This window comes from Capra hircus, chromosome 18 (genome assembly GCF_001704415.2).
Source record: "Capra hircus breed San Clemente chromosome 18, ASM170441v1, whole genome shotgun sequence".
NCBI classification, from domain to species: domain Eukaryota; kingdom Metazoa; phylum Chordata; class Mammalia; order Artiodactyla; family Bovidae; genus Capra; species Capra hircus.
In genome coordinates, this window is record NC_030825.1 from 36,374,414 (window position 1) to 36,400,116 (window position 25,703).

At 56.6% G+C, this 25,703-nt stretch overlaps 1 protein-coding gene across 7 annotated transcripts in view; it reads left to right on the plus strand.

Annotated features, from left to right (window-relative positions):
• Positions 1–24,657, plus strand: part of FAM65A (family with sequence similarity 65 member A) — a 48,560-nt gene extending 23,903 nt beyond the window's left edge. For 2 of the 7 annotated variants that reach the window (XM_018062155.1, XM_018062156.1), the window contains 21 exons: positions 12,505–12,631; positions 12,744–12,896; positions 13,063–13,141; positions 13,863–13,886; positions 13,978–14,031; positions 14,175–14,327; positions 14,440–14,503; positions 14,584–14,627; positions 14,706–14,831; positions 15,202–15,350; positions 15,424–15,553; positions 15,629–17,470; positions 17,555–17,676; positions 18,543–18,675; positions 18,938–19,073; positions 19,196–19,357; positions 19,614–19,769; positions 19,926–20,122; positions 20,211–20,294; positions 20,402–20,492; positions 20,632–21,052. In XM_018062155.1, the coding sequence (XP_017917644.1) occupies positions 12,505–12,631; positions 12,744–12,896; positions 13,063–13,141; positions 13,863–13,886; positions 13,978–14,031; positions 14,175–14,327; positions 14,440–14,503; positions 14,584–14,627; positions 14,706–14,831; positions 15,202–15,350; positions 15,424–15,553; positions 15,629–17,470; positions 17,555–17,676; positions 18,543–18,675; positions 18,938–19,073; positions 19,196–19,357; positions 19,614–19,769; positions 19,926–20,122; positions 20,211–20,294; positions 20,402–20,492; positions 20,632–20,729 (4,124 nt within the window). In that variant the 3' untranslated portion in view covers positions 20,730–21,052. Of the gene's footprint in view, positions 1–4,710; positions 4,845–10,548; positions 11,698–12,504; positions 12,632–12,743; positions 12,897–13,062; positions 13,142–13,862; positions 13,887–13,977; positions 14,032–14,174; positions 14,328–14,439; positions 14,504–14,583; positions 14,628–14,705; positions 14,832–15,201; positions 15,351–15,423; positions 15,554–15,628; positions 17,471–17,554; positions 17,677–17,906; positions 18,497–18,542; positions 18,676–18,937; positions 19,074–19,195; positions 19,358–19,613; positions 19,770–19,925; positions 20,123–20,210; positions 20,295–20,401; positions 20,493–20,631; positions 21,264–23,214 lie in introns of those variants that run through there. The other 5 variants (XM_018062151.1, XM_018062157.1, XM_018062152.1 and 2 more) reach the window with 5 other exon arrangements.

Here is a 25,703-nt window from a genome sequence, read left to right on the forward strand (position 1 = left end):
TCTATCTCTACTGCCCCCATTCTGGCTCAGGCCACCGTGACTTTAGCAGGGAGATGATAGCAGCCACCTTGCTGCCTCTACCTGTCCCCCCTGAGCACTGCCTGAGTGACCTTTGCACACCAAAGGCACGACCACAGAATTCCCCAACTTAAAGCCCAGGCTATCTATCACCCTCCATACTCTTTAGCTAGTGCCCAAAGCCCGTCACCAGGTGCCCACATCCCCCAGCACATACACAATTCTCCCACCACACTTTCTGCTTCCTGCCAGCAAAGGAGGCTGCTCCTCCCTACTGCACCTTGAACTCTGCTGTGCTCTCTCCCCAGACACTCCTCTGAAGACCTGCCCATTCTCCTACATAGACTGATGTGCACACAGACAGTCACAATCACGCACATTGGTGACATAAGAGGTGTAGAGACTCAGGGATAATCTGTCCTCATTGACAGGCCCTGAGCTCAGGAACTGGGGGGCCTGACCTCTGTCCCCTTACTTCGGGGCTAAGCATATACCGGGTTCCACGAAAGCTTCCTGAGTGAGTATCTGGTGAATGAATGAATGAATGAACGTGTACTGAGGTGTGTGACCACAGGCACCTTGGGGGGCAAACTTTTTATTCTGTCCCCTCACAGCCATGGTGGGGGTGGGGCAGGGTGAGGGAAGCTTCCATTTTTCTGGGTTTGGGGACTTGAACTGCATTACTTTCAAAAGTGGAACTAGCTGTGCCATATGTGAGGAACTGGGATTCACTATGGTTCTCACCACCCTCTGTGATCTATTAGAGGGATTTTTTTCTCAGAGCAGAGCCCATCCCTCTGAGTGAAGATGATGATTCGGGGCTCTGCCCTAGCTCCCAGCCAGCGCCAGGAGAGCACCATTCAGGGAATGAGCCCAAATCAGAGCCGAACAGATTAGGATTCAGTGAGCTGAGCTGAAGCTCAAACTCCACCCCTTCCTCTGACCACAGAAAGAGGCCTCTGTGAAATGGGTTTCAGCTGAGGCCTTCCTCCCCTGGTTCACTGGTTACTGGGAAGAGGCCTCTAGCACCCCCTGATTCTCAGATGCTGTCCCTCCCTCAGGACCCCTGAACAGAGTGGCAGAGGGCCAGGTGAAGCCTCGGGGGTTCTGTCTGCTGGAGGTCCCCCATCCATCCCTGGCCTTGGTGGGAAAAGGGCAGGGAACCAGGACTGGTCACGGACAAAGACAATAGGTGGTGATGGGTCCTCAGAAGGGCTGAGTGGGAAGCCAGAGGACACAGGTTTCTGGGAGGAGGTGACGTTTGAGCTGTTTTTCAAGTGAATAAGGGAGAGGAGCATCCACGGAGAAGGGAAGCTGGGAGAGGAGGCCAAGGCCAGAGAGGAGGGAGCATGTCCAGGGAGCCTCAGGAAGGCTGATGTGATGGAAACAGAGCAGGAAGGGCTGGCAGGACAGGTGGGAGATGAGGTCATCTAGGCCACATCTCTTGTGTCTTGGAGGCTCCACCACAGTCTGGATTTACCCTGAGGACATTGGGGAACCAATGTGACCTGACTTATGAATTAAAAGATTATTCAAGGAAATTCCTTGGCAGTGCAGTGGTTAGGACTCCGTGCTTCCACTTTAGGGGGCCTGGGTTTGATCCCTGGTCGGAGAACTAAGATCCCATAAGTAGCACGGCACAGCCAAAAAAAAAAAATCACTTGAGTTGTTAGGTACAAAGGAGGAGGCAGGTAGGCCAGAAAAGGGCACATGCAGAAATGTGGCCAGACACTGGACAGAGACTGACTGACTGTGAAGAGCAAGGGCATCATCTGTTAAAAGTGGGAATTTTCTGGAAGTGGAATTCCAGACCAAGAAAGAATTCCTCAGACAGTGCCCTGGTAAGCCCCTACAATCACTGCTGCCTCATCAGTGTGTGCGTGCATGCGTGCTAAGTCACTTCAGTCATATCTGACTCTTTGCGACCCCATGAATGGTAGCCCGCCAGGCTCCTCTGTCCATGGGATTCTCCAGGCAAGGATACTGGAGTGGGTTGCCATTTCCTTCTCCAGTGAATCTTCTCAACCCAGGGATCAAACTGTTCTCTTATGTCTCTTGAATTGGCAGGCTTAAAACTAAACATTCAAAAAACTAAGATCATGGCATCCGGTCCCATCTATTTACTTCAAGGCAAATCGATGGGGAAACAATGGAAACAGTGACATACTTTATTTTTTTGGGCTCCAGAATCACTGCAGATAGTGACTGCAGCCATGAAATTAAAAGATGCTTGCCCCTTGGAAGAACAGCTATGACAAACTTAGCATATTAAAAAGCAAAAACATTACTTTGCTGACAAAGGTCCATCTAGTCAAAGCTATGGCTTTTCCAGTAGTTGTGTATGGATGTAAGAGTTGGACCATGAAGAAAGCTGAGTGTCAAAGAATTGATGCTTTTGAACTGTGAGGTTGGAGAAGACTCTTGAGAGTCCCTTGGACTGCAAGGAGATCAAACCAGTTAATCCTAAAGGAAATCAGTCCTGAATATTCATTGGAAGGACAGAGGCTGAAGGTGAAGCTAACATACTTTGGTCACCTGATGTGAAGAACTGACTCACTGGAAAAGACCCTGATGCTGGGCAAGATTGAAGGCAGGAGGAGAAGGGGACAAGAGAGGATGAGATGGTTGGATGGCATCACCGACTCGATGGACATGAGTTTGAGCAAGCTCCAGGAGTTGGTGATGGACAGGGAGGCCTGGCCTGCTGCAGTCCATGGGGTCACAAAGAGTTGGACCTAACTGAACTGAACTGACTGAGCACTACCTGGGAAGCCCCAAACAATGGCACCACTGCTGCCCCATGGGCCAACATGCTACCCAGCCCTGAGTCCTCAGTGTGTGAGTGTCCAGTGAATTAATAAACAACAGAACAATATCTGGTAGCAGGAGGATGGGTGCAGGGAAGGAGTGAATGTGAGACATGTTAAGGGGGTAGGATCTACAGGACTAGGAGGCTGAATTGAAGTGGGGTGAGAGAGAGGGACGCCAGGGGTTCATGCATTTACTCATGCATTCACTCTCATTCAACAATGGGAATTTTTGAATTCGTGAGCCAGGGACACTGGTGATGAGGAGAGCTGTATCGCCTACAGATCTTAGAGCCTCACAGTGAGCACACATGAGTACATGCGCTTCCTGGTGGTGACACAAAGGCATGAGTCCATAGGACGTGGGGACAGAGAGTACCAAGGAGAGTTTTCAGAGGTGATCAGAGTTTGCCTTGCTGTGACGATGACTTTACACTTGGGCAGGGACAAACTGGTGCCAGTTTTGAGAGCTCCAAAGAGGCCCAGCCTCACTCAGGTGGGAGCCTGGGTGGACAGTGGTGCTTTGCAGAAATGAGATTCAGGGAAGAAAAGTCCCTCTGGGAAGGTCATGAGATCTGGTGGGTCATCCAGGGGCTCAGAACAAGAGAGGGCTCCGCACAGAGGAAGGCTCTGGGTGTTCGGCAGTGGGTAGATGAAGTCCTGTGACTGGATGATATTGCAGGGTGGGGAAAACAGAAAGAAGAACCCAGTCTCTGAAAGCAGTCCCCAGGTCTACTGATACAGAAAAAAAAAAAAGGGTGCTGCAAAGGAAGGCAAAGAGGAGGAGCTGGAGAGGGGGGAGAATGGGGTGACTTGTGTCTCTGGTAAGAGAGGGTGAGGGAAAGGATGTCAGTGCCCCTGAGGGCCCCTGCCGCCCTCACCCCGAACCTCTGGATAGTCAAAACCAACCCTCAGGAGGAGGGGAGACAGATATTTAGAAATCTTTTAAAATCCCTCAAACCACTTCTGGGTATGTCTGTGCAGCCTCTAAAGATGATGGACTACAGAGTGAAGCCTGACAGGTGGGAGAGCTTTCAGGGTTGGAGAAGACCAGTGTTATTTTACTGAGGGGAAGAGTGGGGGAGTGGAGCTGACCCTTTGAGTTCAGTGTGAGGTCAGCCATGAGCTCCACCTCAGCCCACTCCAGCGGGGAGAGCCAGCATTGTAGCCCCTTACTGAAAAGACTGGGTTCTGGCCCCGTTGGCCAGCAGGTACCCAGATCTTGCCAGGGTCCTCACCCATGCTCCCAGAGTGAGCCTGAGACTCCACAGATGCTGGTACTCAAGGAGTGGTGAACATGTGGCCTAGCTAAGAGGTCAGACTTACTAGCCAGATAGTGGCAGGAAGGGCAGCCTGCCCCCAGAGCAGGGAAACTGAGGCTGGCAGAGGGGCAGGGCTGAGGAGCAGTGTCCAGACCCAGAAGGTGTCTGATGAGCAGGCTTCAGGCCTTCCTGTTCTGCTCCCTGAAACTGGCCCTGATCCTTTCCTCCAGCCAACCCACCGCTCCAGGACCTGTTTCAGATACAGGGGCCTGAAAGGTCCCTGGAGCCCACGGGATCTGTGAAGATACCAGGCAAGTCAGGCTCCCTGGTGCACTAGATTTGGAGGTCTGCGTAGGAAGGAATGTCTCCTTCCTGCCTTTGCTAATGGTTCTCCGAAAGCCGCCCAATTCCCGTGGATCCCGACCCCAAGCGCTGAGAACTCCCACCGCCTGCGTATCCTCCAGGATGCCTCTCATCTCCACCCTGCCCGGTCAAGCCGGTGGACGCCGCGGGCCACCCCGCTGCCGGGTTAGCGGAGAGGGCGGAGCGAGTCGCGGGCGCCTCCAGGGGTGCTAGAGCCTCCGGCGCGCAGGGGGTGGGGCCCAGCCGGCCAGGGGAGGAGCGGGGCGTCTCGGCGGCAGGCGGCGGAGCAGAGGGAGGGGCGGGCACCGGCGGCGGCGACAGCGGCAGCTGCGGCGCGACCTGACCGGGCAGCGACGAGTGCACGGAGAGAGGTCCGCTCAGCCAGCGCAGCCATGTGAGTGTCCCCGCCGTTTCCGGGGCCCGCGGCCCGGGCGAGGCTCGAGCGCGGCGGTTCTGGTGCCTCCTCCAGTCTTGGGAGTCCCGGATCTGCTGCCCCCGCTGCGGCCCTGTCCCGTGTCGCCCCATCCCCGGGACCCAGGCCCCACGGTGTCGTTCCTACCCTCCCCTCGGGCGCGGAACACGGCCACAAAGGCTGCCGCCTTGGGGCCTGCCGCACCCGGCGCTGCCGCCTCCCCTCCCACGGCCAGGCCCAGGCGGCCCGTGCCCTGGGGCTCTGGGGTGGGCCAGGCCTGAGGGTGGGCCCTAGGCGTCAGCCTGGGTGTTGGCACAGACGCTCACCGGGAGCCCCGCTGCCCTCGCCTCGGGAGAAACTGAGCTGGGAATGGGGAGAGGGCCCCGAGGGGCGCAGGCCCGCCTACTAGATGAGCTAATCTCTCTGGCCCCACCGGCTGGACTAAGCCGCTTTGGGGCCCGACCCGAGGTAGCCAATCTGGCCTTGGACTGGACTCTTCGCCCAAATCTGGCGGAGGCTGGAGAGGATCGCCTGGCTCCGTGGGGGAACAGACCCTGTACCTGTAAATGAAAGGCTGGTGTGGGAACTCTGCAAGCAGCCAGGCCTGGGCACCCTGCAGAACCGGTTTGGGGAAGGGGCTGCTAAGCAGGGCTAGGGGTCTGGGTAAGCCTGGCTTTAGCACCCTCTATTCTCCTCTCCCGGAGACCGGAGTCTGGCCTAAGAGATTGACTCATTTCAGCTAGTTCTGGGTAGCTTTCTAACACAAGTCCAGGTTGGCTGGCCAAGCACCTACTGTGTGCAGTCTAGTGTAACAATAAAGATGGATCTGTGGGGCTTGCCCCGGGCCTGTATTGCCCAATTGTCGGCACAGCCTTCTGAGGACGGCTAACAGACAATCTAGCAGATGCAGAAACTGGCCCAGAGAGGTTAAGTAATATTCTGAAGGTCACACAGCTGGTTTGGAGAGAAGTGGGAATTAGACCCAGATCTTAAGTACTGCCACTGTACTAACCACTTCCCTGGCATGGAGGGTAGAGATGGGATTGGGGGAGAGATGAGAACTGGGGTGTGAGGTACAAAATAGTCCAGGGAGACAGGAGGCTCATTTCCCACTTCAGCCCGCCCTCCTTGTCCTGGGTCCTGTGGGGCAGCAGTTGCAGAGGGGTACCTGGAAATGGGTGGGGGTGAGGGGAGCACACAGGGCACCGGGCTGGGTCCTCCCTGGGTGGAAAAGCAGGCAAGGAGGACGTGGCTGAGTCACTGCGGGCCCCTCGCTGGCTGCAGCTCCGACTAGCGCCTCTGCTAGGCCCAGCCCGGGGGAGGCCACAAGTTTTCCAGTGCGCCGCCGTCCGGGGAATGTGACCAGCTGACCAGGGAGGGGGCCGGCAGGAAGTGAGGCCACTCGGCCGCCTCCGCCCGGTTCCGGGGTGGGGGGTCCCAGGCCACACCGCGGCCCCTCTCCCTCCCTGCTCCCGCAGCTGCGGCATGACGTCAGCAGCCAGGTTTGGGGCAGTTGCCATGGAGACAGGGGCAGGCTCGGGAGGGACCCCATTCTTCCTCGTAGCCGTCCCTGGCCCGGGTTATTTTTAGCGTCTGTTTACCTCTGTCCTGGGCGGCCCTGCGTTAGGGTGGGGCGGGCTGGGGGACTCCCGGGAAAGTGGCTGGCCTGGCATTCCTCTGAGCTAGGCAGACAGGTGGCAAGACCTCCTGCCCCACATAAGTGCAGCAGTTTCGGCCTGAAGAGGGGATTGAAGGCTGTGGGATCTGGGGCCATGCAGATGACCAGTGTTCCTTTCTTAGCTGCTCCAGCTGGCCATGCCACAGGACCCAACACCCTTGAGACCTGGGTTCTTTGCTATGTCCAGAACATACTTAACGGCTGGCGAGTCCAGAGAGTCCCCTGACTGTTTATCAGCCAGCCCCTCCTCTAGCTGAGGTGGACCCTCTCTCTTAGCTCAAGGAGTTCAGCTTTTCTCCCCGCCCCTGGCAGAGGAGATCCTTCCTAGTTACCCCCTGGAATTTTCAGTTAGATTAATATTCTGATGGTCATTTGGACCCTCTGATGGCCGTCTGGTCCCTGTGGCAGAAGCCCAGTCAGAGAAAGAAAATTGATGGGAAGGTCAGCCTCCTCTGAGTCCAGCCCACCCACTCAGTTCCAGGCTCCCAGGGATCCCCTACCATGCCCTGTCCTGGGGGGAGGGGCACAGGGCGGGGGGGGGGGTGGTGCTGAACTCCACTTGCTGATACAATCAGAAAGGAAGGAAGGGAAAAGGAAACTGACCATGAGGTAGGAGAGTTGGGGGGACAGAGACTGGAAATGTACCCCTGCAGCAGCTCCGAGCATCCCAGTTCCATTAGCCTCCAGTGCAGTCTCAGCTCCTGCCCGCCTCCACTGCTTTGGTGCAGGGCACGGAGGACACCGCAGTGAGCAGAGCAGGCAGGCCTCAGCCCCCAGAGCTCACAGTCTGGTTAGAAGACTAAAGGAGAACTGACAACAGAGTTATGTGACCTCAGGGATCAGAGAGAGGAAGCTATAAGGTGCCTACAAGGGGGAACCAATTGAGGGCGGGCTTCCTGAAGGAAGAGGTAGTAGGGTAAAAGAAAAAAGAGAGGGAGCTGATCAGGCTGAGAGTAGTGGGAAAGGGGTATAGGGTCAATGAGAGCTGCTGCTTGTAGGCCTGGAGAGAATTCATGGTAGCTGGAACAGAATGTCCTTGGGGGAGCAGAGGACTGTGAGGGGAGGAGGAGGGCATGTGAGGGTAGGAACAGAGCCTGAAGGTCTTATGGGTCATGTTAGAGAGTCTGGACTTTATCCTTGGGGTAGGGGGATGCCCATGGATGTTTCACAAGCGTTCAAATAGAGGGATGTGAAAGATATAGAGTCCTGGCCCTACTACTTAACAGCTGGGTCATCTCGGGCAGATTAATAATTGTTAATAACAGCAGTTAATATTTGCTGTGTGCTTACAATGAGGTATTGTGTCCACCCCAACTTCCCTACCCCATATGCAATTCTCCCTTCCCCAAAAACTCCCAATAGAGGAAGTATCTCATTTCATCCTCTCCCTGAGAGATAGTTGTTATTATTACTGTTGTTATCCTCATTTAACAGATGGATATCTGCAGCCCAGACAGGTTAGGAAATGTCTTTCCTGAAGTCACACAGCCAGTTAGCCTCAGGTTTCTCATCTGTGAAGTGGGGCTAATAGGACTCACCCCATAGGGTTGTTGCCAGAATTAAATGAGATGATGTTTATTAATTAAGTACAATGCTTGGCATAGAAAGCACTTGATAAAGGACAGTTTTTAGTATTGTCAGGTGACTGAAGTTTCAAGAGGGGTAATGCTGTTACTGAATGAAGAATAGATCATGGGACTTCCCTGGTGGTCCAGTGGCTAAGATGCCACGCTCCCAATGCAGGGGGCCCAGGTTCAATCCCTGGTCAGGGAACTAAGATCCCACAGGTCGCAACTAAAGATCCTGAGTGCTGCAGCTAAGACCCAGCACAGCCAAATAAATAAACTGAAAAAAAACCCCAAAACAGATCATTGTGGGTTAGCATGGAGACAGGGAATCCATTAGGAAGCTGTTATAGGATTCCAGATGAGAACCGGTGATGGCTTGAACTTGAGTTCTAGCTGAGGGGGTGGATGTGACGGGACAGATGCCAGAGATGGCAGGAGTGGGTGACTGAGTAGATGTGTGGGTGGGTAACAGAGACTGAGGCATCCAGGATGATTCTTAGTTTCTGTCTTGAACAACTGGATACATAGACTATGGGCCTGTCATGGAGAGAGAAGGGAGAGTCAGGTTTGAGGAGCAAAGTGGTGACTTTAGTTTGGGGACTTCAAATTCAGCACATCCCTGGTAACCCACTCCAGTTTGTTGCTCAGCTTTTGGGATGCATCAGGCAGGCAGCTGGATGAACAGGCCTGGTGCTCAGAAGAACGGTTTGGGCAAGGAAGAGAGAAGGAAGCTGGGAACCTTTAGACAGCATTGAGCTGTGGGAGAGGTGCCCAGTCCATGAATGGGGAGTAGGATGAGGACAATTCGGCGATGGGGAGAAAGACAGATCCCCTGTGGGAAAATAAGACGTGCAGGCAGAGGGAGAGGTAGAAAGCCGGGGCGTGTAGCCTCTTGAAATCCAAAAAAGGAAAGGCTTGAGGAAGAGGAAAAGAACTGCCCAATGAAAAGCTTTGCTCAGATCAAGCAGGGTAAGGACTAAACATTGAACACGCAATTCAGCAACAGGGAAGTCACTGGCAACCTTGTCATCCAGACCAGTCGGGAGTGCTGGGTACAGAAACTGGACAGGGTAGGAAGAGGAGTGGGTGGATGGGAAGAGGAGGTGGAGGTGGACACACCTCTTCAAGAAACTTGGCTCTGAAAGAGCAAAATAGGGTGAGGGGTGGGGTAGCTGAAAGAGACTGGGAGTCCACAAGAGGGGTCATTTCTTTTTATAGTTGATTTATTTAAAGTTAGCTTTGTATTGAAATAGAATATTCACATAGAAAGGGTACATGCCCTAAGTGGACAGCTCACAATACATTTTCACAAAGGAACACGCCCATCTAGGATCAGGAAACAGAACCCAGATTAGGAAGCAGAACATAATCAGTACCCTGTCAGCCCCTTGGGGCTCCCTTCCAGTCACTGCTCCCAAGGGCTAGTGTCACTGCTATTAATAGTCACTGCTGTTATGACTTCTGCCGCCATAGGTTACCTGGTCTTGAACGTCATATCAGCTCATACGTATATCCTCTCTTGTGGTCTTGCTTCTTTCACTCAACATTTTGTCTGTAGGATTCATCCCTGTTGTTGCATGTAGTTGTATATTGTTCATTCTTTTCATTGTATAGCACTCTATTATATCTACTGGTGGGCATTTGGGTATTTCCAGGGTTGTTTTCACCTTTTATGTGGGAATGACTGGAACTTGTTTGAGGTTTGTGGCGAAAGACTGAAACATCTTCCATGGGAAGGAAGAGGGATGGCTAGGGCCGCACATGAGCATTTCTAGCATGGGAAACAAGAGCCTGGCTGAGGTTGAGACTTGCTCTTTTCCAGCCCAGCTGCTGTGTCAAGACCTCTGGTGGCTCCCGCTAGCCTGTGTGCAGGTGCAGAGAAGGCAGGAGGTTGGGTTGCCCAGGGTTGGTTTCTGCCAGGTAAGGGAGTAGCCCAGAGTGCCGGGGATATTGGTAGCAGGCGGGTAAGCTGGAGCGGTGGCTGCAGATCCAGGCTGCGGAGAAGGCTGTGCCGGGATTGTGGGAGGGAGGTGGCAGGGAGAAAGGAAGCAGAGGCAGGTTGTGAGCTTTGTGCAGGGCGATGTCTGTGCAATAACTGCTGCCTCTCCAGCGACTAGAATAAGATTGTTACTTAGTAAATAGTTGAATAAATGAGCTGAGAGCTTCAGGAGGTCTCAGGTAGAAGGCAGGTGAGGTGGGGGTGATGGAGAGAGCCTGAAAGTTGTGGTCAGTGTGGTTCTGATTTAGGAAGGGGTGCATTCCAGAGCCAGGTGATGAGGCTGGGGTGTTCCCATGGAGGGTGGCTGCAGGGAGCAGAAAGTGGTGGGCAATCCACAGGAATGGATAGCTGCCAGAGTAGGGGGTCATAGCACCGTCTTCAAGGAGGGAGGGGGAGATAGCACTTCTCATACTAGGATCCTAGGACATGTTGCATCTGAATCTGTTGCCCGGGGTGGGGGTGGGGGTGTCTGACTGGAAATGCAGATGCCTGGGCCCACCTCAGTCTTTTGTGGAGAAAGTAAGCCCAGGACAGCTGAATGGAGCATCAGGGAGCAGGAGTGTTTACGGGGTGGGGGAGCACCTAGCCCCTCTGAGGGGATGAGATGCCCAGTGGACCCTGGGCATGGTGGCCTCTATCCAGGCAAGAGTTGGATGGGGATAGTCAATGGAGAGATACTGGGGGCAAGAAAGGGCCAACACCAAGGGGATTCAGCCCATGCAAGCTGGGAGCCAGAGGATGGGGCCTCTGTCCTAGGAGGCAGTTTCTGCTGGAGAGAAGGCGCTGATCAGCAGTGGGACCTGATCTTCTCCCCATAGCCTTGGGGTGGAGGGAGTCGCCCAGACTCAGTGCTGCTTCTGTGGGTGGAGGGATGGGGTTGTGCACGGTGCTGTAGGACTCTCTGCACCCAGTTCCTTCTCTTCCTTCTGGGGGCAGCAGCACATTATGCCGGGTTGATCCTGGTGCCCACTTTAAGGTTTGCCCTTCTCAGCCTCAGGGCCACCTCATGCTCTGTGCCTCTCTGCCATCCTTTCGCACACTCCCTCCACTCAGAACCCGCAGCCCTTACTTCTGCTCTCTCAGAAGACCTCACACACTCAGAACCCCATCTCTCAGCCCTCTGTACTCAGCCTCTCTCAGCACCCTCCAACAGGCGCTCTATGAGCCCCCTGTGTTAACTACACTCAGTCAGCCCCCCACCCCTCGTTGTCTTCACTCTGTTTATCCCTCCATATACACCGCCACGCTGACTCCCTTTACCCGCGCTCCACACCCAGCTGAGAGGATCCCCACCAGTGCCCAGCCTGAGGGGAACCCCCAGTCACCCCTCCCAGACGCCAGGGGGGCCGAGGGCTCAGTGCCCCCCTGATCGGACCGGTCCCGCCCCATCCCGGCGGGCTGAGTCAGGCGGCAGGAACTGGGCGGGGGGCGGCGCCGGGAGGAGCTGAAGCCGGAGCCAGAGTCTCTGGGAGCGAGCACGGAGTCCAGCCGGGCCGGCACCGAGGGGCCCTGGGCCGGCGTGGACTCGGGGTGGGCCAGCGCGGGGGTTAGGGAACTGTCCCGGACCTACCATGAGCGCCAAGAAGAGAGGTAGGACCCGGTCTGGGGCTGCGGAGGCTCCGGGGCTGTCCCAGGGGCGTGCGGGCCGAGTTCTGGGCGCCCGGGGCGCGGGGTTTGCCGGATCTGTGTGGGGCTTTGCCGAGGATCTCTTCCCTCTAAGGTCCGGGCGAAGGCGGCAGTTTGTGACTCAGTTTCCCGGTCAGAGTCTCAGGGAAGAGGAGGGGGCGGGTCCCTTCTCGGCACTGCCCCCCACCCTGGGAATCCCCGGGCTCTGGGCGTCTTGGGGCGGGTGGCGGCTAGAGGGGAGCAGCTTCCGCGGGGCAGGCGGGTCCGGGGATCCCATCCTGCGCAGGCCGGGCCTGCCAGACCGCTCCGCTGGGCTCCAAGCATGCACCCCGCCCCGCCCCGTGACCTCCCGCGGCCTCTCGGGGTGCGGGCGTGGGAGCTCCTGGCCCCACTTGGGGGAGGAGGTCAGGGGCAGGGCTGGGGAGCCCGCCCCACGCTCGGGTAAACAGACGCTTCCGCACATTCTTTGCGTGCCCCTCCCCTTTCCTGCCCCTTCCCAGCCCAGGGAGGGTCCCAGCGCGACCCCCCTTCCTGCCCCGCGTGGCAGGCGGAGCCTGCACCTCTGCAGGAAATGGGGGCTGAGCCGAGGCCACGCTGAGTCCGAGAACGAGTCACCCGCGGCAGCCCTGTCATTAGGGCCCCGGCCAGTGCGTTTTGGACTGCCGGCGGCAAGCGGTGGTGTCCGGAGGGACTGAGAAACAGAGGCTGGGCTGCAGGGACGGGGCTTCAAGGGCCTGACTGGCGCTGGACACCCACCCTCGCCACCCACAGGGAGCCCCGCGCGGACTCATTCCATGATGTCCCTGTCGGTGCGGCCGCAGCGCCGCCTGCTCAGCGCCCGGGTCAGTAGGAGCCAGTCCTTCGCAGGCGTCCTCGGAAGCCAGGAGCGGGGGCCCAGGTACGCAGTAGAGGGGGGCTGACCGGGTCCAGAGGCTGACCGGGTTGGAGTGTGCTAGTGAGGGTGTGGGGGAGAACTTCTTGCCTCTTTCTGAGTACAGTCTCTTCTTCAGGAGCTTCCCGGCCTTCAGTCCCCCCGGGCCCCCTCGGAAGCCCCCGGCGCTCTCCCGAGTGTCCAAGATGTTTTCAGTGGCGCACCCTGCCCCCAAGGTCCCGCAGCCTGAGCGCCTGGACCTGGTGTACACTGCGCTCAAGCGAGGCCTGACGTGAGCAGTGCCCTCCCAACCCCTTGTCCCAGGATCCCTCCCTAAGGCCTCTACCCTTCCTGCTAATGGGAACCTTCCCCAGCTTCACTCCCTCTCCTCACTGCCCCTTCCTTGGGCAGATAGAGACTGGAGAAGTAAGAGAACTCTGTGGTCACCGTTTACCCAGGGCCTATTTGGAAGTGCACCAGCAGGAGCAGGAGAAACTCCAAGGACAGATAAGGGAGTCCAAGAGGAATTCCCGCCTGGTGAGTGAAGAGTTGACATCCTGTATGTCCTGGATTAATGCTCTTTGTTCTTGTGGTGTTGGGGGGCGGGGCAGGGGCAGTGCTGGCTAACATCAGGGGTGTTTTCTGGGGTGACTCAGTCCAGATGTGACTAGAAAAGGGGTATCAGGCAAAACTGATAGGAGGTTTCTCTCTAATGCCTTCCCAGGCTGCGTGCACTTTCTCCCTGTGACCCAGTGCCTGCCCCCTGGGAACTTCCAATGGGGTGGGTCAAACCCCGCTGACACTGACAGCAGGAGATTATGTTGAGATTAGGTTTTGGTGGTCCTCAGCGAGAGCTGTGGTTTTTTCCGGGGAAGAGTTCAGGGCTTCATGGAGAAAGAACCATTTCTGCTGGGTCTAACAGGAGTTCCCTGTTAGGGGGAACCAAGCATGAGGAGGCGCAGAGTTCTTGTCCTGGGGATGGTTGCAATGGCAATGGGCCAGGGGAGGGAGCTCACAGAAGAGGCAGGGGGAAGAGTACTGGAGTGGTCCTGGAGACCAGATCTCTGACACCAGCAGAGACCAGGCACGTGAGAAGGTAGGCCAGTCCCTGCTTTGACTGGAATGGCTGCAGACTGTGGTGTGAGAGGAGAAAGCCTGGGAGGGAAAGGCGCTGGATGGTCTTGCCAAGCCGGTGGCCCTGCTGGAGTTCTTCTCCTACCTCCTAATGTGCGCCCCCTGCCCCAACCTCTCCCTGCAGGGCTTCCTGTATGACCTGGACAAGGTGAGTGTATAGAGAATGGTGTTGGAAGAGGTTGACTCAGAGGTAGGTAAAGAGCCCTGGGCCTCAGGCTTCTAACACACCTTTCCCCCAGCAAGTCAAGTCCATTGAACGCTTCCTGCGGCGGCTGGAGTTCCATGCCAGCAAGGTACTAGTGCGGCATACCTGTGTGTGCTTGCAGCCTGGGGTGGGGGGTCGGGTGTCACAGGGAGAGTGGGTGATGGGAGGCCCTGGGGAGCAACCCCAGCAGTGAGTCTCAGCCCCCCTCTGCCACCCCACTCCTCTGCCCAGATTGATGAACTGTATGAGTCATACTGCGTGCAGCGGCGTCTCCGGGATGGCGCCTACAACATGGTCCGTGCCTACAGCACTGGCTCCCCGGGGAGCCGCGAAGCCCGGGACAGCCTGGCTGAGGCTACTCGAGGGCATCGCGAGTACACAGAGGTGAGGGATGTGCGCCCCTGAGGCCGAGGCACAGGGTACAGTAGGGTTAGTGAGAGGGGACTGGCTTTTGACCTCTTCCTGTCGTTCCCCCTGCCCCCATCTCTCTGTCCAGAGCATGTGTCTGCTGGAGAGCGAGCTGGAAGCACAGCTCGGCGAGTTCCACCTCCGGATGAAAGGTACCAAGCAGTGAGGTGTCGGCCGGTGGGGGGAAGTGTGTGCCTGAGACCCAGCTCATCTCCTTCTCCCCCACTCCCAGGGCTGGCCGGCTTCGCCAGGCTGTGTGTTGGTGACCAGTATGAGGTAGAAGGATGGGAAGGGAGGGGCTGGGGTGGCAGGGTCGCAACATGGAAGTCTGCTTCATTCTTCCTCTTCCCCTAGATCTATATGAAATATGGGCGTCAGCGCTGGAAACTACGGGGCCGAATAGAGAGTAGTGGAAAGCAAGTGTGGGACAGCGAGGAAACCGTCTTTCTGCCTCTGCTCACGGAATTCCTGTCCATCAAGGTGATGTCTCTGCCCAGGACCATAGGATACCAAGATGCTGTAACTCTGACCTGTGAACCCCTTTGGACCTTCATGACCTTGAGACCCTTAATGCCTGTGACCCCCACCTGGTTCCTTGTCCTTGTGAATGTGTGACCCCCTTGACCTTCATGACCCTGTGATTTCCCCATGATCTTCTGACCTGGTGAATATTTGCCCCCTGAACTCCCATGAGGCTGTGACTCCATGACCATAGTGACTATAGATTTGGACCTCTGTGATCCCCATGCTCCCAGAATGCTTCAAGCCTGCATGGCCCCATGACCTCTGATCCCCCACAATCTCATGATCCCTACACCCTTGTGACGCCACCATGCATTCTTGGCTACAGGTGACAGAACTGAAGGGCCTGGCCAACCATGTGGTTGTAGGAAGCGTCTCCTGTGAGACCAAGGACCTGTTCGCTGCCTTGCCCCAGGTTGTAGCAGTGGACATTAATGACCTCGGCACCATCAAGCTCAGCTTGGAAGTGACATGGAGGTTGGTAGGGGTGAGGGACTTGGAGACAGGGCTGGGGTTTGTGGCGTCTGCTAACAGATTCTTTCCTCTCCAGTCCCTTTGACAAGGACGACCAGCCCTCAGCTGCTTCTACTGTCAACAAGTCCTCTACAGTCACCAAGCGCTTCTCCACCTATAGCCAGAGCCCACCAGACACACCCTCGCTTCGGGAACAGGCCTTTTATGTGAGTCACATCCCAGGCTCAGCACCACCTTACCCAAGAAGAGGTGGTCCTGAAATGTCCTTTTCTCTCTCCCAGAATATGCTGAGGCGGCAGGAGGAGCTGGAGAATGGGACAGCATGGTCCCTGTCATCTGAATCTTCTGATGACTCATCCAGCCCACAGCTCTCAGGCACTGCCCGCCATTCCTCAGCCCCCAGGCCCCTGGTACAGCAGCCTGAGCCTCTGCCCATCCAAGTTGCCTTCCGTAGGGCTGAGACCTCCACTTCTGGGCCCATGGATGAGGAGGGGGCTGTAGCCCCAGCCCTGGCCAATGGGCATGCCCCCTACAGCCGGACTCTGAGCCATATCAGTGAGGCCAGTGTGGACGCTGCCCTGGCTGAGGCTTCAGTGGAGGCTGCAGACCTAGAAAGTCTAGTCCGGGGACCTAGCCCACCTGCGTGCCCAGATCCCACCCATGGGGAGCACCCTGCTCCTGTCCCTCCTGCCCTGGATGCTGGCTGTTCTGCCACAAGCCCCACTCTCAGTACAACAGGCCCTGCCCCATCTGCTCACCTAGGCTCGGCTAACAAGACCATAAATTCTAGCTCTCCTGAACTGCCCACCCAGACCACTACAGGCTCCACCTCTAGTGCCATAAGCCCTACCCATAGTGCTCCAAGCCTCACTCACTCTACCACAGCTTCTACCCACAAGACCGTGGTCTCTGTCCTCACTGCCACAGGTCCTACCCCCAGTACCACAGGGCCAGTCCAGACCACCACAAGTCCCACCCACAAACCAGTGCTTTCTCCCCCGACTCCTGCAGCTCCTGCCCCCAATACTACAGACCCAGTCCAGACCACCGCAAGCCTCAGCCACACTGTCACAAACTTGACACACACTGTCACAAGCACTACCAACAAGCCCATGGTCTCTACTCTCATTACCGCAGTCCCTACAGCCAGTGCCACAGGTCCAGTGCAGACTACCACTAGCCCCACCCACACCACCACAGGCCACACCCATACCACCACAAGCCCCACCCATACCACCACAAGCCCAGCCCACACTACTGCAAGCCCCACCCACACCACCACAAGCCCCACCCATACTACTGCAAGCCCCACCCACACCACCACAAGCCCCACCCACACCACCACAAGCCCCACCCACACCACCACAAGCCCCACCCACACTACTGCAAGCCCCACCTATACCACCACAGGCCCTACCCATACTACTGCAAGCCCCACCTACACCACCACAGGCCCCACCCACACTACTGCCAGCCCCACCTACACCACCACAGGCCCCATCCACACTACTGCCAGCCCCACCTACACCACCACAGGCCCCACCCACACTACTGCAACCACTACTCCGAAAGCCAAGATGTCAACTAACACCACTACAGCCAATGCTAAGGACCCAGTCCAGACCACCAGTAGTCCCACTCATTCTGTCACAAGCCCCACTCTTATAACTGTAAGCCCCTCCACTTTTCTAGACTTTGCCAAGCTCTCCAGCCCCTCTGCAAATACAGACCCTCTCCACCTAGGCACTGACCCCCTGTCTGGTAGTTACCTAGCCTCCACTCCTTGCACTCAGGCAGACCCCATATCCCCCAGCACCTCCCATCCAAGTCCTGCTTGTTCCAGTTGGGAGCACCTCACAAGCCCTTCCCCAGACCCCCCAGAAGCCATCTGTCAGAGCCGAAGTCTCCTTCCCTCACCCCTAGCCCCTGTGCCCCAGCATCCAGACCCTAAAGTGGCCAGGGCTGCTCCTGCCCCAGTTCCAGGGGCAGCTGGAGGGGCTGGGGACAGGAGGCTGGAAGAGGCTCTGGGGGCCCTGATGGCTGCCCTGGATGACTATCGTGGCCAGTTTCCCGAGCTGCAGGGTCTGGAGCAGGAGGTGACCCGGCTGGAGAGTCTGCTTATGGTGAGGAGGGCTGGACTGGGCTGCAGGGGTACAGGGAGGGCAGCGAGGCAGGGGCAGCAGCTCTGACACCCTTCAAAACCCCAGCAGAGACAAGGCCTGACTCGGAGCCGGGCCTCCAGTCTCAGCATCACTGTGGAGCACGCCCTAGAGAGCTTCAGCTTCCTCAATGAGGATGAAGATGAAGACAATGACAGTCCTGGGGACAGGTGAGAAGGGTGAGGGGAGGGGTAAGAGGGGAGGTGAGTACCAGGTGAAGGAGAGAGGTGAGAAAGGGGAACAGGTGAGGTGAGGCCAGGTGGACCACATAGAGAGAGCAGCAAGACGAGAGGTGGGCGGGAGGAGCGGGGTTGCTGGTGGGTGCCTCCATGTTCACCCCACCCGTGTACTACTTGTGTGTCCTTGGTGCCCATGTTTTCAACCCCATCTGTACCCCCAGTGCTTCTGGCCACCTTCCTCCTCATCCCTGCAGTGTCTGCCTCCCCCGTTGGTCCCTGTCAGCTCCTGAGTCTCCAGCTCCTCCTCTCTTCCTTGGCCTCACCTTGAACCCATGCTATGAACGAGCCCTTTCTGTGCCTCCCTGTGCATCCTGGGTCCCTCAGCATCAACCTCCTCTGTCTGGATCCCGATCTGCCTAGAGACCCGGGCCCCTTGGCTCTCTGCCCCGGAGTGGCCTTTGCCAACTCGCAGTTGAAGATCTTGCGCAGCCCCTCCTCTCTCTGATGCTGCCCAGGTTACAACCCGGTGCCTGGCGCCCCTTGGGCCACAACCTCTCGCAGTCCACTGTGCGTAGGCCATCCCGCCTGCAGCCCTACTCCCGGCCGTCCTGGCCCCAGCGGTGCTGGCGGCCGTAGCTGGAGGTGGCCCTGGGCAGATGGGCTCTGGGCAGACCCCTGCTACCACCTGTTGGTCCCAGCCCTTTCCTCCTTCTGGAAGTCTTCCGTGAACTTGCCGATTGTCTGTTCGTGTGTCACCTGTTCTGTTCTGGGATGGCGGGGGGGAGCTTAATAAAAATTTATTGGTGACCAGATGATGATGTCTGTTCCTGGGGCGGTTGACCCCATCTTTCTCTCAGGCCCCCAAACAGCCTAGCACCTGGGGCTGAGGACAGCCTCGACTCGCCCAGTGCCCGACCCCTCAGCACAGAGTGTCCAGCTCTGGATGCTGCCTTGGTTCAGCACCTGTATCATTGCAGCCGCCTCCTGCTGGTGAGGCTATTGGTGTTCTCCCCACCCTCCCCTGGCAGCCGCTTCCCCCAGGGAGCCCTGCACCTCATTCCTGGCCCTTCACCCCTCCTCTGAGTTCCACTCCCCAATGTCCCAGGGCTTGGCTCTTGCTGAATGGAACACCTCCCACACTCTGGCTCCCCCAAGCCTCTCCCGATGCATGCTGGGACTTGCAGTCCCCGGTCTTCATCCTCTCTAAGCTCTACCTTGAGGTCTGAGCTACTTGGCCACCCCTGTTCTCCAGAAACTGGGCACATTTGGGCCCCTGCGCTGCCAGGAGGCATGGGCCCTGGAGCGGCTACTGCGGGAGGCCCGAGTGCTCGAAGCAGTATGCGAGCTCAGCAGGCGATGGGAAATGCCTGCCACCTCTGCCCAGGAAGGTAAAGACTGTGTGGGCCCTGGCGCGTGTGTCCCAGAGCTCCTGCCTTGCCCTGCCCCACCTGCACACCTGTCTCACCACCTGCCTGCTCTGTTGCTGACAGTTTCCTGTATCTCCTCACAGTGGTGCAGTTCTCGGCCTCTCGGCCCGGCTTCCTGACCTTCTGGGACCAATGCACAGAGGGACTCAGCCCTTTCATCTGCCCTGTGGAGCGGGTGCTCCTCACCTTCTGCAATCAGTACAGCGCCCGTCTCTCCCTGCGCCAGACAGGCTTAGCTGAGGCCGGTGAGTGGGCTGCTGGTCTGCCCCTTCTACCCTCCTTCCTCAGATCCCCAGTGATGGGACCTTAGGGAAAGCCAGGTCAGCCCACACAGACATGCTGAGTTGAGCACTGGGAAGAAATAGTAAAGGCACATGCCTCAGCACAAAAGGGCCCAGATTGGACAGAGACTTCCTGGATGTGCACCAGGGATGGGGCACGCTTCCCTCTAATGACCCAGGTCCCTCCACTCCCTGAGACCTGCAACCCTGCCTCCCACAGTGTGCGTCAAGTTCCTGGAGGATGCCCTGGGCCAGAAGCTGCCCCGGAGCCAGGCAGGCCCTGAAGAGCAGCTCACCATCTTCCAGTTCTGGAGTTACGTCGAAGCCTTGGACTGCTCTTCCATGGAGGCCTATGTAACCGAGACAGCTGAGGAGGGTGAGGCAGTGGCCCTGGTCACAAAGTGGCCCGGCCCTGTGGGTGGGTCTGAAGGTGTAGGACACGAGGGTACAAAAGACCCTACCCCCGGAGGCTCTTTGCCCTGCCTCCTTGTTCCAACTGACACCCCCTCCCCTACTGCCCAACTTCCTTCAGTGTTACTGGTGCGGAATCTGAACTCGGATGACCAGGCTATTGTGCTGAAGGCCCTGAGGTTGGCACCTGAGGGGCGGCTCCAAAGGGACGGGCTCCGGGCCCTCAGCTCTCTGCTTGTCCATGGGAACAACAAGGTCATGGCTGCTGTCAGCACTCAGCTCCGGAGCCTTTCGCTGGGCCCTGCCTTCAGGGAAAGGGTGAGAGTTGGGCAGGCCTCCCTGGAGGGTAGAGGCTGGGGTCCCAGGCTGAGTCCCAGGCTGAGTTTACCCTCCCAACCCTACCCAGGCCCTGCTGTGCTTCCTGGACCAGCTGGAGGATGAGGATGTGCAGACCAGAGTGGCCGGCTGCCTGGCTCTGGGCTGCATCAAGGTGACCCCTGCCGATCTTCCCACCCTCTGTTTCCCCTCCCAGCTCCCCGAGCGCTGGGTCCTGAGCCTGCTCCCCTGGGCCCACCTCAGTGCTCTCTCCCCTGGTAGGCTCCAGAAGGCATTGAGCCCTTGGTGTACCTCTGCCAGACGGACACAGAAGCCGTTAGGGAAGCAGCTCGGCAGAGCCTGCAGCAGTGTGGTGAGGCTGGGGATCAGGAGGCATGGTTCTAGTTGAGTTCTAGGACATTTGGCTGCTGGGAGTAGGGGTGAGATGGGGTCGGGGTGGGAGGGAAGGGTGGATCTAGGACCACTCCTGACCCCATCCTTATCCATTACAGGAGAAGAGGGACAGTCTGCCCACCGAAGGCTGGAGGAGTCACTGGATGCCCTGCCCCGCATCTTTGGGCCCGGCAGCATGGCCAGCACGGCATTCTAAACTCCCCACCCAGCGGCCCCCAGTGCCCCTTCCCCGCACCTTCAGGGCTTACCAGGCACTGGCAGGGAGGATGAGGGCTGGCTCCAGGCATCCTTCCCTCACAGATTCCTATCAATGAAAATCTAATATATTCTCCTGTTGTCCTTGGGGTTGGTGGAGTCAGTGCCACAGTCAAGTGCCTCCCAGCCTTGGCTCAGCACACTTGCCATAGATTGGTGTCCTGGGCCTGGCCGTCCTGCCTCTGCCCTGCCCTTGGTTTTGTATTTTATTTACAGAGTTTTACAGAAAATAAAAAAAAAAAAAGCAGAAATGCCTTTCCTACATAGCCTGGACTGGTGCACTTCTAACCTCCTGCTCCAGCATCTTCTGGCTGTGGCCCTGACACTAGTGTGTCCACACTCCAACTGTGACAGTACCATGTGCTTTTTTGCCGTGAAAATCCAGATGGAAGAAGCTCAGAGGCTGGAAATGGGCTTGGAAAAGAGGGCAGAGGAAGAGGGTGGTGGAGTGTTGCCGAGGAGGCCCGGCCTGCAGGTGGGTGTACCCTGGGCCTGGAAGCTATAGAACTAGTCTGGAGCTAAACTCTGGAGCTGGCCTAGAGAAGGCCCAAAGGGTGCCAGTCCTGGGAATGGCTCCGTAGCAGCAGCTGGCTTGGCTGGGAGGCAAAGAGGAAGCAGGCAGGAACAGAAGGTGTGGTGGTGGCTGGAGCTTTTGGCCACCAGGGGGCAGCAGAACCCCATCAAGGAATGCCAGGCTTCTGGGTCTTTACTTCAGCAAAGGCAGCTTCCTACAGAAGGGGCTGTGCCCAAGGAGGTGAGTGGGTTGAGAGGAGGTTCTTGCAGAGGGGAGAGCTGGAGCTGGGGAGGTGACGTGGGTGGCTGCCCTATGACTCTCTTAACAGTAAGTCCCTCCTATCTCTGAGCCGCCTCCCCTCTGTAATAACAAACCTGACTAAACCTTGTGACCTTGCCACAGCTGGCAGACTTGTGCTGCTCCAGGGAGAGGGCTCACGTGAGTTTATTAACCCCAGAAAGTTTAACGAGTTCAGTGGGAGGGACCTGAGGGTAGGGTGGGACTGCAGGATGGCAGGTCTGTTCTTAGGAGAGCCGGAGGGAAGCCCACACTCAAGGCTGGAGAAACAGGTCTTGCACCTTCCCCGTCCTGCCAGAGCTTTCAGTGGCGACAGCGCAGGGGAGGGCCTTCCCCGGTTCCTGAGCCCACTCTGGTGTCCCCATAGCACAGCAGCGTGACACCCTGGGGACAGTCTGTGTGCTTGCACTCAGGAAGAGCCAATGAGGTGCCAACAGTACCCCCCCTCCCGAAGGGGTGACCCAGATCCCCAGAGAGCTCTGCCCCCCTGTGTTTTAGAGCTGTGTATGAAGAGGTTTGGCTGGGCCTTTAACCACCTGCTGGGGAAGCCAAGCTGAGGAGAAAAAAACGGTAACAGGAAGGAGCACAGGAAACACCTGTGTGTGGATGCAGGCAGCCCATTCCCGTTGGGTGGGGGTGGGCGCGGGGGTGGGGGGAGGCCGACCGCCCTCAGCACATGGGCTGTGTGTTCCCTCTGTGACTGTGAAGGGCGATACGGGAGAGATGAACAGCTCAGTTTTGGGGGGATGATCGGCCGCGGTGGTAGGGGAAGGCAAACAACTGATAGAGACCGAGCCAGCACCCAAAGCTGGCCACAGCCTGGGCTTGCTGTAAGGGTCCTCGAAGCAGGGTTGCAGGCCCAGAACCACCCCTAGAGTCCCTTAGGCCTGCAGCCCCACAAGAGCCCCACTGGGAGGACAGGACTGTCCACTGACATCCACAGCATGGCCTGTGTGGTGGGGAAAGAGGAAGTGAACACAGGCCTAGCAGGTCCTGGGAAAGTGCAGCGGGGTGACTGGACCAGCAGTAGCTCGTGGCTCAACCCACAGGAGAGGACAGGGCCTGGGCAAGAAATGGAGGGTGGAAAAACACCCCTACCAGGGGTCAACAGGTCACTGGAAATTTGAGTGGCCCTACATCTCTGCTTTCCTACTCTGGGAAGGGATAGGGTACCTAACTCTGTCCTCTACAAGGAGAGCCCTGAATCCTGAGCCTCCTATTCAGCTCTAGGTTGAGGGTGGATTGGAAGGTCAGGATGAGTAGGAGCTAGAATTAGGGTGCTGTGAGGTACAGCGGAAGCACTGTCAAGGCCGAGACAGAAAGAGCCTCGGGCCTTTGCCCCATCGAGCCTACCTAGTTCAGAGCAGTGGATCAACCCCAGAACAGCCACCCAACCCCTCTCCATCAATTACTTAGTTAGGCTGTATGGCCTCCTATGCTCAGGCCCACGTCTATGAGGTGGCAGGGAATGGGGGGGGGCGCAGGGGAAGCCCTTGTCTGCCCTTCTGCACACCCTGCCCTCCCCCAGCACACACAAACCCTCACAGGTGCTCCCATAGGTCTTCGCACAAGGCAAAGCTGCTCCCAGCACACCTCCTCCCCTGCTGTCACACAGGTTCGGAGAGGCTCTCACTCTGGCAACTCTGGACAGTTTTGAGCCTGCTACCTCCGGTGACGGGAGGCTGATGACACCACCAGGAGTCAGATGCACCAGAGCAGGGAAAGTCTGTGCCCAGATGTCCTGTGGAGCCTGTGCCAGCCTCTGTGAGGGGACAGAAGGAAGTGGGCCTCCAAGGTCTGTGACACCCTGAGAAACGCCCCACCGATCAAGTCCATCTAGGCTGCAGCCATGCCCTGGCCACTATTGCTGGGGCTCTCCCCGGGAGAAACTTATAAGCCCGCGCTGTGAAAAAAGGGACCAGGCTGAGGTAGTCCAGCATACAGTTTATTGGGTAAGGGGGCACTGGATCCCCCCACCTCACCTCCTTTCCTTTTGCCCTCTTCCAACCTTACCTTTCCTCCAGTCTCTGCTCTCCTTCCTCATGTATTCAGAGCTGCAGAGAACCAAAAAAAGAAGAAAGAAAAAAACATGGTAAAGGCAAAGAGGCAGATGGGTTGGCATGTGGGAAGAGAACTGCTTCTTTGTCTTGCCCACAGAGTGGGGGTGCCTTCCTTGTGTGCTTCTGCCTGGTGTGTGGGTACAATTTGCTGAACCCTGGACATATGACATGTTCCCCCCACCCCTGGCATCTCTGGAGGACCCTATTTAGGCCATCTCTCGGCCATGGACAGAAGGCTGTTGGCCTGGCTGCTGGACCTGGCTCTCCTGGGCCGACGTAATACAGAGGGTGAGCTTGGGAAGGACTCCCAGACCTAAATGAACTGCTACGGAAAAACATCTATCATTTGGAAAATAAGACTGTCATTGACCTGCAGGAAGAGGCCTCTTGTTTCAGAAGGCTGCAATGGGGTGATGGTCATAGTTTGAGTTTGATATCAATGGTCAAGTCTCATTTTTCTCTGAAGACACCCAGAGCATATTGGATCTGCCAACAGTATTGACTTGGAGAAGCTGAATAAGCAACCGAATTGCCATGTTAACACTGACGTTTCTAGCTGTTTCCTCTGACTCTCTCTACAGCTTTCTCCTCCTCCTCCTCCTCCTCAAGCATCCTCTTACAAACATCACTCCACAGCATTCCATTCTAGGCCCCTTGCTCCTCTCTTTTGAAACACACTCCCTGAAGCACCTTATCCATTTCTCTGGCTTCCATCTATATGCTGAGGCTGTATGCCTCATGGCTGTAATTCACATGGCTCTCTCCTCATCTCCTGACCCTCATATCCAACTGCTGACTGGACACCTTTTGAAAAGCATGCTCAAAATCAAACATCTCAAAACCTGCTTCTCCTCTCAGACTCTCGGGGTTACCATCTACCCAGTTATTGGTACTCAAGCCAGGTACTCAAGCCACACAACTGGGCCTCACCCTTGATTCTTGCCCCTGTGCCCTCATCCCAACCATCACAATCTTTGCAATTAAATACCCTAAATATTGCTAAGTTCTGTTTCTCTTCATCCCCATTGGTACCACTCAGTTTCCAGACACATTGACCTCTCTCCTAAACACTAAAACTGCCCCCTCACAGACTCCCTGACTCTGGTCTGGCCCTTCTTCCATCCAGTCTCCAAAGTGCAAAGTGATTTCTAAAAACAGACCCATCACTACAGTCTGTTTCTCTTAGGGAAAGTTCCAGCCCCCTCAACCTGGCTCACAAAGGCTTTTATGTGGGTTCCTCTCTCCAGCCCCACTTATGCCACCTAACTTCTCAGTCTGCATGGGACCTCACTGAACCATCCTTGGGGCTTGCTTGCCTCTGTGGTACACTCCTCATCCTCCCTTGCTAATGCCTGGTTACCTGATAGGCTTCAACCTGAACATCACAGATTTCCTCAGGAAGCTTCCCTTCCACTGTGCTCCTATCATGCTGCTGCTGCTGCTGCTAAGTTGCTTCAGTCGTGCCCGACTTTTAGTGACCCCATGGACGGCAGCCCACCAGGCTCCTCCATCCATGGGATTTTCCAGGCAAGAGTACTGGAGTGGGGTGCCATTGCCTTCTCCGGTGCTCCTATCATAGAAGCATGCGTTTCCCCTAGTACAGTTTTAGGGGAATCACACCCCATTGCAATCACTTGTTTATACCTCCAATATATACATCTGTAAGTATTTGCTGACTAGTCAGCTAGGTAACGCATACCACCCAAGTCTGGGAAAGACGATTGCTGCCTTCCTTGTAGAGCTTGGTCCAAGTTTTTTGTTTTGTTTTTAAACAGCTTTATTAAGATTTAGTCTGCATACCATACAATTCATCTGTTTAAAATGTACAATTCAGTAGTGGCTTTTAGTGTATTTAGGGTTGTACAATCATCACCAAATCAATTTTAGAGATTTCATCAACCTCAAAAGAAACTCAGCACTCCTTCAGTATCATTCCCAGGACCTCTGCATCCCCTTCCCTTTCCTGCCCCCCAGCCCTCAAGGCAACCACTAACCTACTGAAACCACAGATTCTATACATTTGCCTATTCTGGGTCTGTCTTCT